A 13,512-nucleotide genomic window follows, 5' to 3' on the forward strand; every position below is an offset into this window, starting at 1 on the left:
ATTCTTTTCTGAAATGTTTTTTCTTTAGATTTCTGTGCTTTTATTATGATATTGCTGGATTATTTTTCCTCTTCATATATTGTGGAGTTTGTAAAGTTTTTGGATTTGTAATTTAATGTCTTTTATCAGTTCTGGAAAATTCTCAGCCAGTATCTTAGCATTCAAGTACTTCTTCTGCCATTTCCTCTTCTTTTGGGACTCCATGTATATGTACATTGGACCATGTTCCTCATGGCTCTTATATTCTCCTCCAATTTCTCCCTTTCTTTTCTTTCTGTGCATTGATTTATATACTTTCTACTGACGGGCTCACTAATCCTGTTTTGCTGTTTCTAATATGCCATTAAACCCACTTATTAATTTTTTTGTATACTTTTAGTTTTAGAATTATCATTTAATTTTTATATCTCTGATGAACACATCTATCCTCCTTTGGATTCCTGAGCATATTAATCATGGATATTTTAAAGCCCCTATTCGATAACTCTTTTGTTAGATTTTAGTCTGTCCTTTTTTTCTTTTGTAATTGACTCACAGATTTTTATTAGATGCCAAAAATTGTGGATGAAAACCTGTAGAGGCTCTGGATGATATTATTTTCCTCCAAAAAGGGCAAAATTTTCTTTTGGTTGGCCAATTTCCTGTAAGAGATGTGTTTAAAGCTTAGCGCCATTACACATACGGTGCAACATTTATTCCCACAGTTTGGCCCTTCTGAGATTTGCACAGAAAACCAAAGGTGTTTATTGAGCCCCTCTAACTCTGGGGAACTTGAAGTCCAATCTAAGTCTCCCCAGCACCAGGCAGCTGTCAGAATCTATGCTTGGCTCTTCAGCCTTGCAGCTACCACTCTTTGTTTGGTTTCTTGGAATCTTTCCTTGTGCATACACAGCTCACAAGTCAACAAATTAGGGAAATCTCTAGCAAATTTTGAAGCCTTCCATCTACAATTCCCAACTTCTCTGTCAGTTTCTAAATTGTGACATCTATTTCTTCAGCCTAGTAAAATCACTGCATTCTGCTTAGGCTCTATTATTCCATACCACCAAATTGCAAAGTCTTCTCAGAGGAAACTGGTCAACTTAGCACTTATCTTGTGTTCTTCCCTTCTTTCAAAGATTTGAGCTCCTCAAATTTCTGCCTGCTTTGTTGTTCTCAAATGCCATTAACAGTTTTTTGTTATTGTTTGTTCTTGTTTAGCTTCTGTAGTTTTGTATTTGGGAAAGTTAGTTTGATACAAGCTATGTGGTCATGCCTGGAACTGTGACGGTGTTATATTATTGCCTACTTTTGAGTAAGGGTAGAATTATTCAGATCAGTCATGCTGCTATCAAAATCCTCATAAGGTTAGTAATGAAGACATATGTATTATGATTGCACTATAGCAATTTATTTCTTTGCAAACTCCACTAAATAGCTTCCCCATATTATCCCTATATCAGTTCCCTAATACCCAGCTTCTGCCACAGAATGGCAGATCTGTGATGCTCCACTTGAGTTGATATCATATGCTACTCTGAGTGTTCTAGGGCTAAAACTTTCCTAGTTCTCACAAGTTCTAGATGGGAATCTCTGTTGGGCTTTTTAAGACTGTGACATTTATTTTAGGGAACCATACATTCTATTTAACAGCTGAATAAGTCAGCATCCACTCTTGGCATTTCCCCTCATTTTGGTTTAGATTTCACTGAATTTCAAATCTGTTTTCTATAGTTTATGATTTAGGAATGTGATTGTCCCCTGGTTTTATGTTAGATGAAGTTTTTAGTCTTTTTCTTACAAAATTAGAGAGGAGTAAAAACACCTGGTCTCTGTAATCTTAAATCTGCAATCATTAGGTCTATTTGGGAAGTAAAATCAATAGGAACTAATGACTCATTTTAACATGCATTCTCAGTGGGAACGATATTGCCCCCAAAGGGTGATAACTGGTTCTTGGTGGGAGGAGAAATAACAAAAAAATTTAGACAATACAATGGTTTGTGGTCCTCCATAGGGTCACAGTATATAAACACAGTGTATCTGTAGTATTAAAATTTCATGTGGGAATGGAAATTAGAAAAAGAACACCTAAAAGGTTCCTTAAGGGGCTGATGATAAAATAAAGATCAGAAACACTGAACTAGAAGGAAAACTGGGAAGAGTTAAAAATTAGGGTGGCTTCCAGTTTTTAATTTGGGATCTGGGTGGAAAATGAAGCGGAAATAACATAATTATTCTGTTCAAATAGTAAACAATCAGATATTGTTTTTAATATTTTTTCTAAGAAATGTTGCTTAGGGATCTTAACGACTACAAACAGCCAGATAAAAATATACATCCTCACGTATTTCCAATCTATTATAAATGCAATTTCATGTGTGTATGTGTGTGTGCGTGTGTATATCTGTGTGTAAAAATACGTAGACACACAGTTCAACAAAAGCTGGTGTACAATATTCAGTGAATACCAAAACATGTGAAAATAATCTTTTACATAATGTATGATATGAATCATAAAATTGTATAAATGAGTCACAAATGATGATGTCATAAATTGAAGATGAACACATATTTTCTTGATATATCTGGTTTAGTTTACAAAGAAACAAAGAAGACAACTAATTATTTTGGGTGATTCAGATAATTTTGAAAATATTTCCCCTAATTATAGGAAATTAGCATAAGGTCTTCCTGAGGATCCTTCAAGATTTATGCTTTCTTGATTTACCACGCTGTGTACATAACTCTATATTCAATTAGCAAACATTAATTAATCCATACTTTGTTATAATGTCTATGCTTTAAGGCAGACTAGTTTAAATCAAGGTAACATGTTAAACTGAGTAAAGAAACATAGCTCTAAATGATGATTGTCTAAATAAATAAAAATGGTAAAGTAAAAAACACTTTTAAATTGTTAGCATAGTACTTTAAGTTTAACAGATACCAAGAGTAGTATGAAGACTGCTAGTTGTGCAAGCTGAAGCAGTGACCTCGGAAATAAAACATATTCCTCTACACAATCTATTTCGTGTTATTTAAAGCTAAAATGCTAAAAAAGCAATAACAAGTATTTCATATACCTCATATATCAAGTGTATAATTAATTAATAAACAAAATATACAGTAGGAAAACAGACCAACTAAGACCAATATTGACCAGTTTGCAAGTTTTCTTTTCCTTTGAAATTAAGATTTTTTTCTTAGTGTACTATACTGAAGACTCACTACATATTTTACAGTACTTCAGCCAAATTAGGTTGCTTTCTAAATTCAAAAATAGTTAATAACTTAAGAATTAAAACCAGATCTCACAGTTTAACTTTTTCCATGGAAATCACAGCACCAGAACTTATTGTGTCACACATTTTGGTTAACCATGTTTCTAAAGCAGAAGTAACTCCCTTCCTTTTTTTTTTTTTTTTTTTTTTTTGTCGTTTTTTCGTGACCGGCCCTCAGCCAGTGAGTGCACTGGTCAGTCCTATATAGGATCCGAACCCGCGGCGGGAGCGTTGCTGCGCTCCCAGTGCAGCACTCTACCAAGTGCGCCACGGGCTCGGCCCAACTCCCTTCCTTTCTAAAAATAAGCTATTTCACAGACTTTCTCTATACAAAACAAATATTAGCAGAAGTTCTTTAGTTGAAGGTGCTGGAGTCCTGCAGTCTAAGTATTCACCTCATACTTTAGTAGACAGTTTTCTTTTTCCTGTATATGAGGCAGTTCTTGGAGACAATAAGGTTCAGAGCACTTATACACTACATGCCTAACTTTGAAAACCTTCACTCCAATAAAACTGAGCTCCTTAAGAGTCAATGCCAACACTTAAATTCATCCAGCTCACCATAAAACTCAGTTAAATGGGAAAATTAAATACTAGGAATCAAAATCCAAATTCTGAAAAGTATTGTGCCATCCTTCATGATAAACATCTGGCCAGTAAGTCATTCAAGAATGACTTTTAAAAGTCTAAAGCAACTCATCTAATACTTTATATCATGTATGCAAGTAATTCAGTTATAATTATATAGCATAATGCTAAACTTCCAAAGCATTCTGATTTCTATTTCATTTCCAAAGCATTCTGGTTCTATTTCATTTTATTCTGACACACATAATATTATTATTACATATATATTAAGATTCACTTAAAACCATAGAGCTAGGGATTGTGTCTCTTATGTTTTGAACCAGATAGTATCAAGTATATTACCTGCACATAATGACACCCAATAGATGATTGGTGAATGAGTGCATGAATGAATGCATGACTAAATAGAGAAATAAAACAAGGTATACGGAAAATGTGCACTTGCTGAAGCTCTCAATATTGGTTAGTAACAGTACCAAGCCATAGCTGACTGAACCAAAGATGGACATCTGAGTCAAAAACAGTCTCTAAGAGCAGGATGGTGGCCCTCACATTGTCCTGGAATGGGAATTCTGATGGCAGCATGTTCTTTGTTCAATGATCACTAAATACTCCCCTAATCTCAGGCTGACCCCATTCTTCCCCCTTAAATCCCAACATCCTCTGAGTCTCCAGAATCTTGTCCTCAGTTTGGGCTGTACCTACTGTGTTATCTCTCATTTTAGTTCTTCATTCTCTGGTTTCCATTCTTCCTCATAACACAATTGGTCCTGTCACTGCTGGAGCTCCCTTCTTTCCTGGGAATTTTCCAGTCCTCAACTCCTTTCACCTTCTTCCTCTATGTCTCTGATTGCTATTTTCTCAAGCACCTTAGATCTCACTTCCGTGTCAAGACCCAATTGTCTTTATCCTGCCCTAGTATTTGCTCTCTAAATTGGGAAAACATATTTAAAGCCATAATTCTGACTTTTCATGCCTACATGTTTTTCCTTATTAATTTCCTTTTAAATGTTACCCTCTTTAAATGAGTAAATTTTTTAAAAAATCGAGGAAAGAGTAATATCAAATATAAGCTTCTATTTCTGGCAATGTGGTAGATTACATATTCTGAATAATCCTTTCACTACCAAATGCCCAGAAATGATGGGGAAATTACACCAAGTACCTATTAAAATACACACGTGAGCTCAGAAGAAAGAAAGACATATCTCCTTAGCCAAAAGACCAAAAGGGAACTGAAAACAGGCTCATAAATGTATGACGAATGTCTTGGGAAGTTTTAAGATGAGAAAGTTAGAGACTTGGGTCCAGGTACAGTAAAGAGTTAGAACTAAAATCCCTGAACGTATTGAAATATAACTCTGTACCTCAAAAATATGTACAATCAATTCATTTCAATTAAAAATAAATACATTTCTTAAAAAAAAACCCTGCATGAACCAAGACCCTAAAGAACAACAAGGAAAAACGGTGTATCTCAGTCTGAGCCCTAACAGACCTTCACAGGTGGCATTTCTAACATAGATTTCTCAAGAAGAAGGAAAATAATCCCAAAATGAGGGCTTAAGATGCGTGAAAAATGGTTGGCAAAGAAACTAGAAAATATGTGGGTCCATATAAAGCATTTAAAAGAAAAATAAAATTCAATTATGGGAGAAAGAAACCAACCTATAATTAAAACATTGGACAAAAAATATGTAAATGGTGGAGAGAGTAGCAGAGTTGAAGTGTATGAGAGTCATTTTTTTTTCCCCTAGAAGGAAGTAGAGGTAATTATTATGATTAGATTTACTACTTAAGTAAATACATACACTTGAGACACTAAATTAGCCAGTAAAAATCATAGAAATAGTATAATTTCTGAGTAATGGAGAGGAGAAATGAAATAAAAATAATTCAATTAAAAAATAATCAGGAAAAATGAAAAAACAGATCAATAAGAAAAAATTGAAAGCATAAAATAAGATAGTAGAAATAATTATAAATATATCAGAAATCAAAATAAATCCAAATAGATAAAGTAGCCAGTTAAATGATAGAGATTGTGAGGTTGGAAGAAAAAAATTTAAATTCAGTTATATGCTGTTTACAAGAGATAAAACTAATACATACAGTCACAGAAAGATTGACATAAAAGGATGCTGATAGACTGAACACTAAAAAATACTTGTGTTCTCTTATAAGACAAAATAGACTTAAAAGCAAAAAGTATTATTAGGGATAATGAGATTTACTATTCATTGATTAGAGGATTAAATCACCAGGAAGATAAAAGAATTCTGAAATCAAACTTGACTAAATAATCTCATATAAAGAAAAAATGGACAGAATGATAAAGCTGACAAATCTTCATCATAGTTGGATATATTTTAACTGAGATTTTCTGAGTAAATACATAATCAAATAGGCAAAATATTAGTAAGGCAAGAGAACTTCTAAACAGTGTGGATAATAAGCTTCATGTATGGGATACACAGATAACTCTATAATTAATATTAAGAAATATACATTCTTCTCAAGACCATGTGTAATATTTACAAAAAATGTCCAAAAAGTAAGCCATAAATCAAACTTCAAAAGCTTCAGGTAATCAGTACTAAACAAAACACAGTCTGACCATAATGCCATTAAGGCAGTTAAGTTAAAAATAAATAACAAAAAGTTATCAACAATACTTCATACCTTTGTGAAGCTGAAGACTTACTTCTAAACAATTAATGAATAAAAAAGAAATAAAAATGTGATGAAATTTAAATATACTTAAAACTATACAAAGATGAACATATTATAAACCTAATTTGGTAGGATACAGATAAAGAAGTACTTCAAGAAAAAATGTTAGAGCTAAATTATAATATTAGAAAAAAAAGAATAACTAATTTCATTCCTATAAAAGAACAACTTGCAGAAAATATAAGGAAAAAGGATACTATTTGTGACAGCATCAAAAATATATGGTATATATAACTATATCTAACAACAGCTATGCCTACCCATACTTTTAGAGAAAAATTTAAAACTTCACTAAGATATTAAAGAAAACAAAAAATAATGAAGATATATATGATGTTGGAATACTCAATCTTCTAAAGATTCCAATTCCCCAAATCAATTTATACATTTAAAATTGTTCCAAACCAAGTTTGGTTTTGTTTTCTGTAGAACTTAAGGAACTTATTCTAAATTAATATGTACAACAAAAGATAAAAACAGCTATGACACTCCTGATAAGAATAAGAATGAGATTAGGAGACTTGCCCTATTACAGTATTTATTATGTGTTATATCAGTAAGCTATATTAATTATGACAGTGTGGTATGGGTACAGGAATAGACATTCGATCCATGAAATGTAGGCCAGAAATGGATTTCGGGTTTGTAAAGACTTGACAAAGACAGGGCTAGCACTTAGATCAGTGGGAGATTGGGCCTGACCTCGGGAGATGAGATTGGGTGGGGGAGGTCAAAGGGATTCAGCTATAATGGTAATATTTGACATTTTAAGTTTGGTGGTAGGTACATGAGCATTTATTATTATTTATACTTTTTATGTATCTTAAATAGTGCAGTATAAATAACAAAAAAAAGTTTAGGTTAAATGAAGGAAAGGAAAGAGTTTTGGAGGTAGGCTGGCAGGCTCTCAATTCTGGCTGTATCACTTACTGGCCATGTAAATTCAACACGTTGCTTCACCTTTGTCTTTATTTGTAAAGTGAGATTACTAATAATTGCATGACAGGGCTGTTCAGCAATAACGATATCGCATGTAAACTACCTATCAGTATACCTTGTAAATATAAAAAAATCCTTAATAAATCACAATATTTAAAATGTATTTAAAATATAATGATATAGGTATTACATAGTTACGGCAAAAATTATGAAAGTGACATAAAATAGGTGAAGTTTGGGAAGCACTGGTTCAGAGCTAAACTGAAAAGTTTACTGCTACTTATCATGACTTATAAATGTATTCTATCATTATAACTGAATAGCCTTGTTAAACTTTAACCATGAACCTGAATAAACAGACTTGTAAAACCTATGTAGATGTTAGTTACTAAAAAAATAAAGAAATAAGAAACAGCAGTATGTGGAGAATAATCCTTCTTTACAGTGTAAGCTATGAGAACAGGGAGTATTTAGAGCTGAAGAGACTGAAACCCTTGTCCCACACATCAGTGAGACATACCATTTTGATGTTTTTATCTGAATGTCATTTTGTTCTGTCCCCACCCGCCCCCATTCCAAACCATCCTCTCTCAGATTTTTACCACAGGGTTAATGCTAGAAGCAAAATAAATCTTTGTGTGTGTGTGTGTGTGTGTGTGTGTGTGTGTGTGTGTGTGTGTCTACATGTGTGCATATGTGCCTGTGGAGGGAGAAGAATGCATATGAAAGGATAACTAGGCTCTGAATGTCAGAAGAGAAGACTTGTCCCTTCCCATATCCCATTTTTTCCTCTCTTCTCCTAATTATTCTAAGAAGATCAAATGTGTACTACATATGGAGAATCACTGACAAAAAGTACAGTATTACAGGAAAAGTACCTACTCACATGTTAGCTTATGGGGAAACTGGTTTAGCTATTAGATTTAGTGCCTAAATTTACATAATCCACTTATATAAAATAAACTCTCAGTTCATATGTGTCTTAGACTACAGAAAAGGGAAAGAAATCTTACAACAGAGAAGTGCCAAGGGGAAATTAATTTCTCATTAAGAAATTTATTTGTCCTGTTTTTAAGTCTACTCCTCTTAAACTACCTTAACTAAATAAGAAATATCACATGAATCAAGGAAGTAAGGAATCCTCTCTTTTTTGCTTCTTGTCATGATATAGTTATAATTGCTGTTGATCTGTTAAGTTGGCTTTTCCCTACAAAGTAACACTGAGGATATACACTAACATGTAGTTTCCTCCCATGCTCTTTGTATAAATTTGCAGCAGCTTGTTGTTGAGCAGTCTATTATTTGTTTCTAAAAAATTCTAAAAAAATTATGTAACCAATATTTTCCTGAAGATGATTTTTTAAAGAATCCTATTCTCTTGAAATTTCAAGAGAATGAAAGTGAACCCACAAGTTATTCTATGTGATTGGTTAGTAATATAAATTTTATTAACTAGTAATACTCTATAGTGCAGGACTCTACAGAGAATATAAATAAAAATTACTTCAATACTTATGTTTTTTTCTAGTATATTTTTTTAGTGATTAAAAGTGAAAAAGTCCTTGGTTAAGTACTATTTATCAATTTTTTTACTAAACTCAATAGGCTTTGAAACATAATAGTTTATTAATATTTCAGTAATGACCAACCATTATGGGACTAAAGAAGAGGTGGGAAAACTACAGCCTACAGGGAAAATATAGCCTGCTGCCTGTTTCTTGGGAAAAAAAATATACACACGTACATATGTGTATGTATACAGGGATATATATACAGGAATAAGAGCCATGCTCATTTGCATAGCCTTCACACTACAATGACATTGTTGAGTAGTTTCAACAGACACTGTCCTGCAACAGACACTGATAGCAGATATATTTACTATTGTTCCTTTACAGAAGAAACTTTCTGACACTGGACTAAAGGAAACTCTGTGGATTTAATCATATTAGAAGAAACTCCTGCAAAAGTGACTCTGAGCAATCTCTAAATTTATAACTATGCATATAAGTTATATCTGATAGTAGACAGTACCAAATATTCTGTTGGTGTTACTACAAAGTAGTAACTCAACCCATGCAGTTATTTTAATGAGATGTTCCTGCTATTTGACCTAAATTGTATTCTAGATAGAATATTGAGAAAGCTAGTCACATTTTTACACCAAGGGTAAACATCCGGTTTATGTAAACAGTATTGCCAACTCACCTGATTCTACCCCTGGGGCGCTCAGATTGCTCTGACATAAAGCTTGTGCTGCTGAGGCGTGAGGCACTGCTGGTTCGGGAAATGGCAGACACATCACTGACATCACTATCTGATGATTTGGCAGAGACGTTATCACAGCTTCTGTACTGATCTTTATGTATGTTATACTAAAGATTAAAAACAAGAAAGTGTGAGCTCCATCATCAGATTGTGCAAAAAAGAAACATAGATGGTGATGTTAATGACTACGAGGCCCACAACAAATAAAAGTGTATGTTTGTAAAGGTTGGTGTGGAATCTAAAATAATACCAACACTAACATATTACATGATTTCCAAAATAAAAATCTTACATCTTTTGAATGGTAAGAAATGGCTTGTGAAGACTGAATCATAAATTAAACACAAAAATTAAATGCTTGAATGGAAAATTCATTGAAGTATTTGTACATACTTAAAACCTCAAAATGGTATTGTTCATTTTTTTCTAATACATCAGTTTTTATTTTCTTGCTTTTGTCTTCATCTTTGCCTATTTTGTCCACCTCCAACTCTATTCAAGGCATAAACTAATTTTACCTGTCTATACTTGTTGATTCTTTCCAAACTATTCAATTTACCTACATACTCTCCATATTCTAAGCTATCATACTCTGTCTTTCAAGTGTCTTCAAAAAACATATTTCTTCAAAAAAAGGGCTGATATTAGAACTGAGCATCTGTGCCAAAGTGGAGTAAAGCTACAGAGGCACTGAATGGGCTTCACCTTTCTTTCTATTATGGTTTCATTAGACATTTTCAGTTTTAAATTATTAATTGTATCAGAAGTAAAACATGGGATTCCTATTAAAATTTCAATATATGTTATATCTTATATTTAAATGTGTCTTTAAATTTTTCTTTGATATTCACTCCCTAAAAATGTAGAAATCATCAGAGATTAAAACATGCAAAGTTGTCAGAGCAATTAATTTACTCTTCTTTCTACTTCACTGTCTTACTGCAATAGACCACACAGTGAGTAGCTTATGTGTTATACGTTATTTATATATGTATTATAATTATATTAAATAGTAAGGTTATATAACTATATATAATGGTAAGATACCTAATATATAAGTGGGTAAGATACTCTAACTTCTTTTATATAAAATAAAAGAACACACAACTAAACATTTCGGCATTTAAGTTTCTTCCCAAGTAATTTAATTTTCGATTTATGAGTAATAAAGGTATGAAAATATCAAATGTTTGCTAAACCTGTAGAGAAAGTCATCCATCTTCTGATGCTCCATATCAGAGGAGTTTTTATGAATCCAAACTGTCTTGCTAAAATATAATAAATAAGCTGATACTAAAACCTTCCCTATGTACCAAAAAATGTATGACAATAATATTTTTTTAAATCCTAGATAAAGGAATCATATTTATTAAATAATCTCTCATACGAGAATAGTTTAGACCTAAAATATTTACATGTTAGTTTCAATTCTCCATCTCTCATGTGTATGTATTGGTCAAAGAATTTTACATCAGGCATGAAAACAATTTACCAATTTATAGAATATTTATAAAATTATTTTTCCAAATAATTTTTCACAATTGTGATTAATCTTTGAAAGCCATGTGATAAATTATAATCCGAAGGAAATTTATGCATGTTATTATGTCCAGAATTAAGCTGTTTACACTAAGATAAAAAATTAATATGACTTAAGATAATGTTTAAAAAGCAATGTGATAATATATACTCTAGTAGTAAATTTTATCATATTTGATACCATGGTTCTGACTGATGTGATTCACCTCAATCAGAAGTGTTTTTAACTTGCAGAGTAATGTGGTAAAAACTTATTATGCTCATAGAGTAGAACCTGAATGTAACACTCTGCTGGGTACAAACAGAACTCCTACATTACTAGTTTTTAAATTATTGTGCTAAAAGAGATATACTACGTAAGTACTATAATGTTTCCAAAGGTATTAGAACGATTGCTTGTCCATGAAAAACTATGAAATAATTGGGATCTAATACCCTAAGAATTTATTCAGCTGTAAAAGTTTCCAGCACTGTGTTAACACCCAGAAGAAATGTTCCTCTTATTTGATAATTGACAATATTAAGCAGTGCAGACTACAGCGTAAATATACATGAGTGTACGTAGAAATGTCTCCAACTAAAGAAATCTCCCTTTTTCTATAAGTCATCTGTTTCTCAACTTTGCTATTACAGCAAAAAGACAAAATGAGTTATTTAAAAATAATGGTATGTCATAATAAATACTTCTATAATCGCCTAAAGAACAATCTATCATTCTGACAGAAGATCACAGTTTTCTTTAGTTATTTGAAATAATGAAAGACTTTTGTATTCATTTTTTACTACTACATTTACATTTTTCTAAAATATGTTAGTTTAATCACTGACTTTTCATCAAGCATGATTTACTAAATTTCCCATTTAACAATTTAATATTTTAATGCAAATACATTAATTATAACTTGAAGAATATAATATCATCTGGGGGAAATTTATACCAATCATACAGCACGGAAATAAAGTCACTGATGTTAGAGGAGGCTCTAATTATAGGGCTTCTATTTTTAGAAGTAAGTGATAATAAACAGTCCACAGCTACCTATGAAACCCATCCCATCAATCTTGGTTACTGTTCCTGGGTTACAGAAACATAAGCACTCCTTAAAATGTGAGTGCCTAAATGTGAACTCACCCTCCAGTTATGAATTTCATCCCATCTGTAAGGCATGCAACTCTGTATAACATCAATGAAAAAATAGCATGGTAAACACATTTCAAGCATACCTAAGCAGTTGCTGGTTTTTTTTTTTTTTTTTTCTTTTTTACAAAAGTAAGATTAGTGCTAATTCCTTACTCAGGATGGGTCATTTAAGAGGTATCAGGTTTCAAAAAGCATCTCGGGAATTATATTTGCCTGATAACTTTTTGCCCTGAGAAAAACTACTACTGGTGTTTGGTTAAATTTTGAAAATGGTTTACTAATTTCTAACTTGGCAGAAGTTTCAACTAAGATGTATTGCTTCAACCAAAATGTTAAATGGATTAAGACACTAAAGAAGAGACAGCAAAAAAATAAAGTTCAAAATTTAATTTAGACTACATTTATGACAATATTGGCCCTCAATTACAGCAATGAAAATAAATTTTTGTAAAATAAATTATAAAATACTTGATATAAAAGAGCAGAAAACAAAAATGATAATTTCTCAAGTAAATGAGAAAGATTCGAATTAACTGAAATAGTCACCAGAAATTATTAAAAAATTCTATTGTAAGCATTAGTCCATAATATGAATATTAGAGTTGTGGAGAGTATGTATGTTTACTTGACATATAAAACAAAAATAAAAAGTAAGCTAATCATTTGTATTTTATCTTACGAATTTTTCCTACCTTATATTTTTACAAGTATCAATTTCTGCAATAAGAGCAATAGTAATATATTTGAGAGTATATTTTTCAAACTATTCAAATGCAATGAAAAACAAAAAGGATGCCTGTGCAAAGCAGGGAGAAAAGACAGAACATACTCATTGTATGTAAATTAAAAGTGATATGAGAACCTTTGAATCAAGCTGAAATAACACACGGATTTCAACAGTACAAGAAGTAGAACCAAGTGGTACTTAAGTCATAAATCAGTGTTCTAAGCATCATAACTCCATAGAGAGGATTTACTAATTTTAATAAATCTCCTTTTGAGCTTCAGTTTTCATAATTGTGGTAAATAAGTAAGCTGGAG

At 32.0% G+C, this 13,512-nt stretch overlaps 1 protein-coding gene across 50 annotated transcripts in view; it reads right to left on the reverse strand.

Annotated features, from left to right (window-relative positions):
- The window catches only part of RIMS1 (regulating synaptic membrane exocytosis 1), a 469,818-nt gene that overhangs the window by 75,891 nt on the left and 380,415 nt on the right, over nt 1–13,512 (reverse strand). For 36 of the 50 annotated variants that reach the window (XM_063096231.1, XM_063096237.1, XM_063096236.1 and 33 more), the window contains one exon: nt 9,732–9,898. The exons of the other annotated variants lie outside the window; for them this stretch is intronic. In XM_063096231.1, the coding sequence (XP_062952301.1) occupies nt 9,732–9,898 (167 nt within the window). The remainder of the gene's footprint in view (nt 1–9,731; nt 9,899–13,512) is intronic. 50 annotated transcript variants of the gene reach the window in all.

This window comes from Cynocephalus volans, chromosome 5 (assembly GCF_027409185.1).
Source record: "Cynocephalus volans isolate mCynVol1 chromosome 5, mCynVol1.pri, whole genome shotgun sequence".
Classification (NCBI taxonomy): Eukaryota; Metazoa; Chordata; class Mammalia; order Dermoptera; family Cynocephalidae; genus Cynocephalus; species Cynocephalus volans.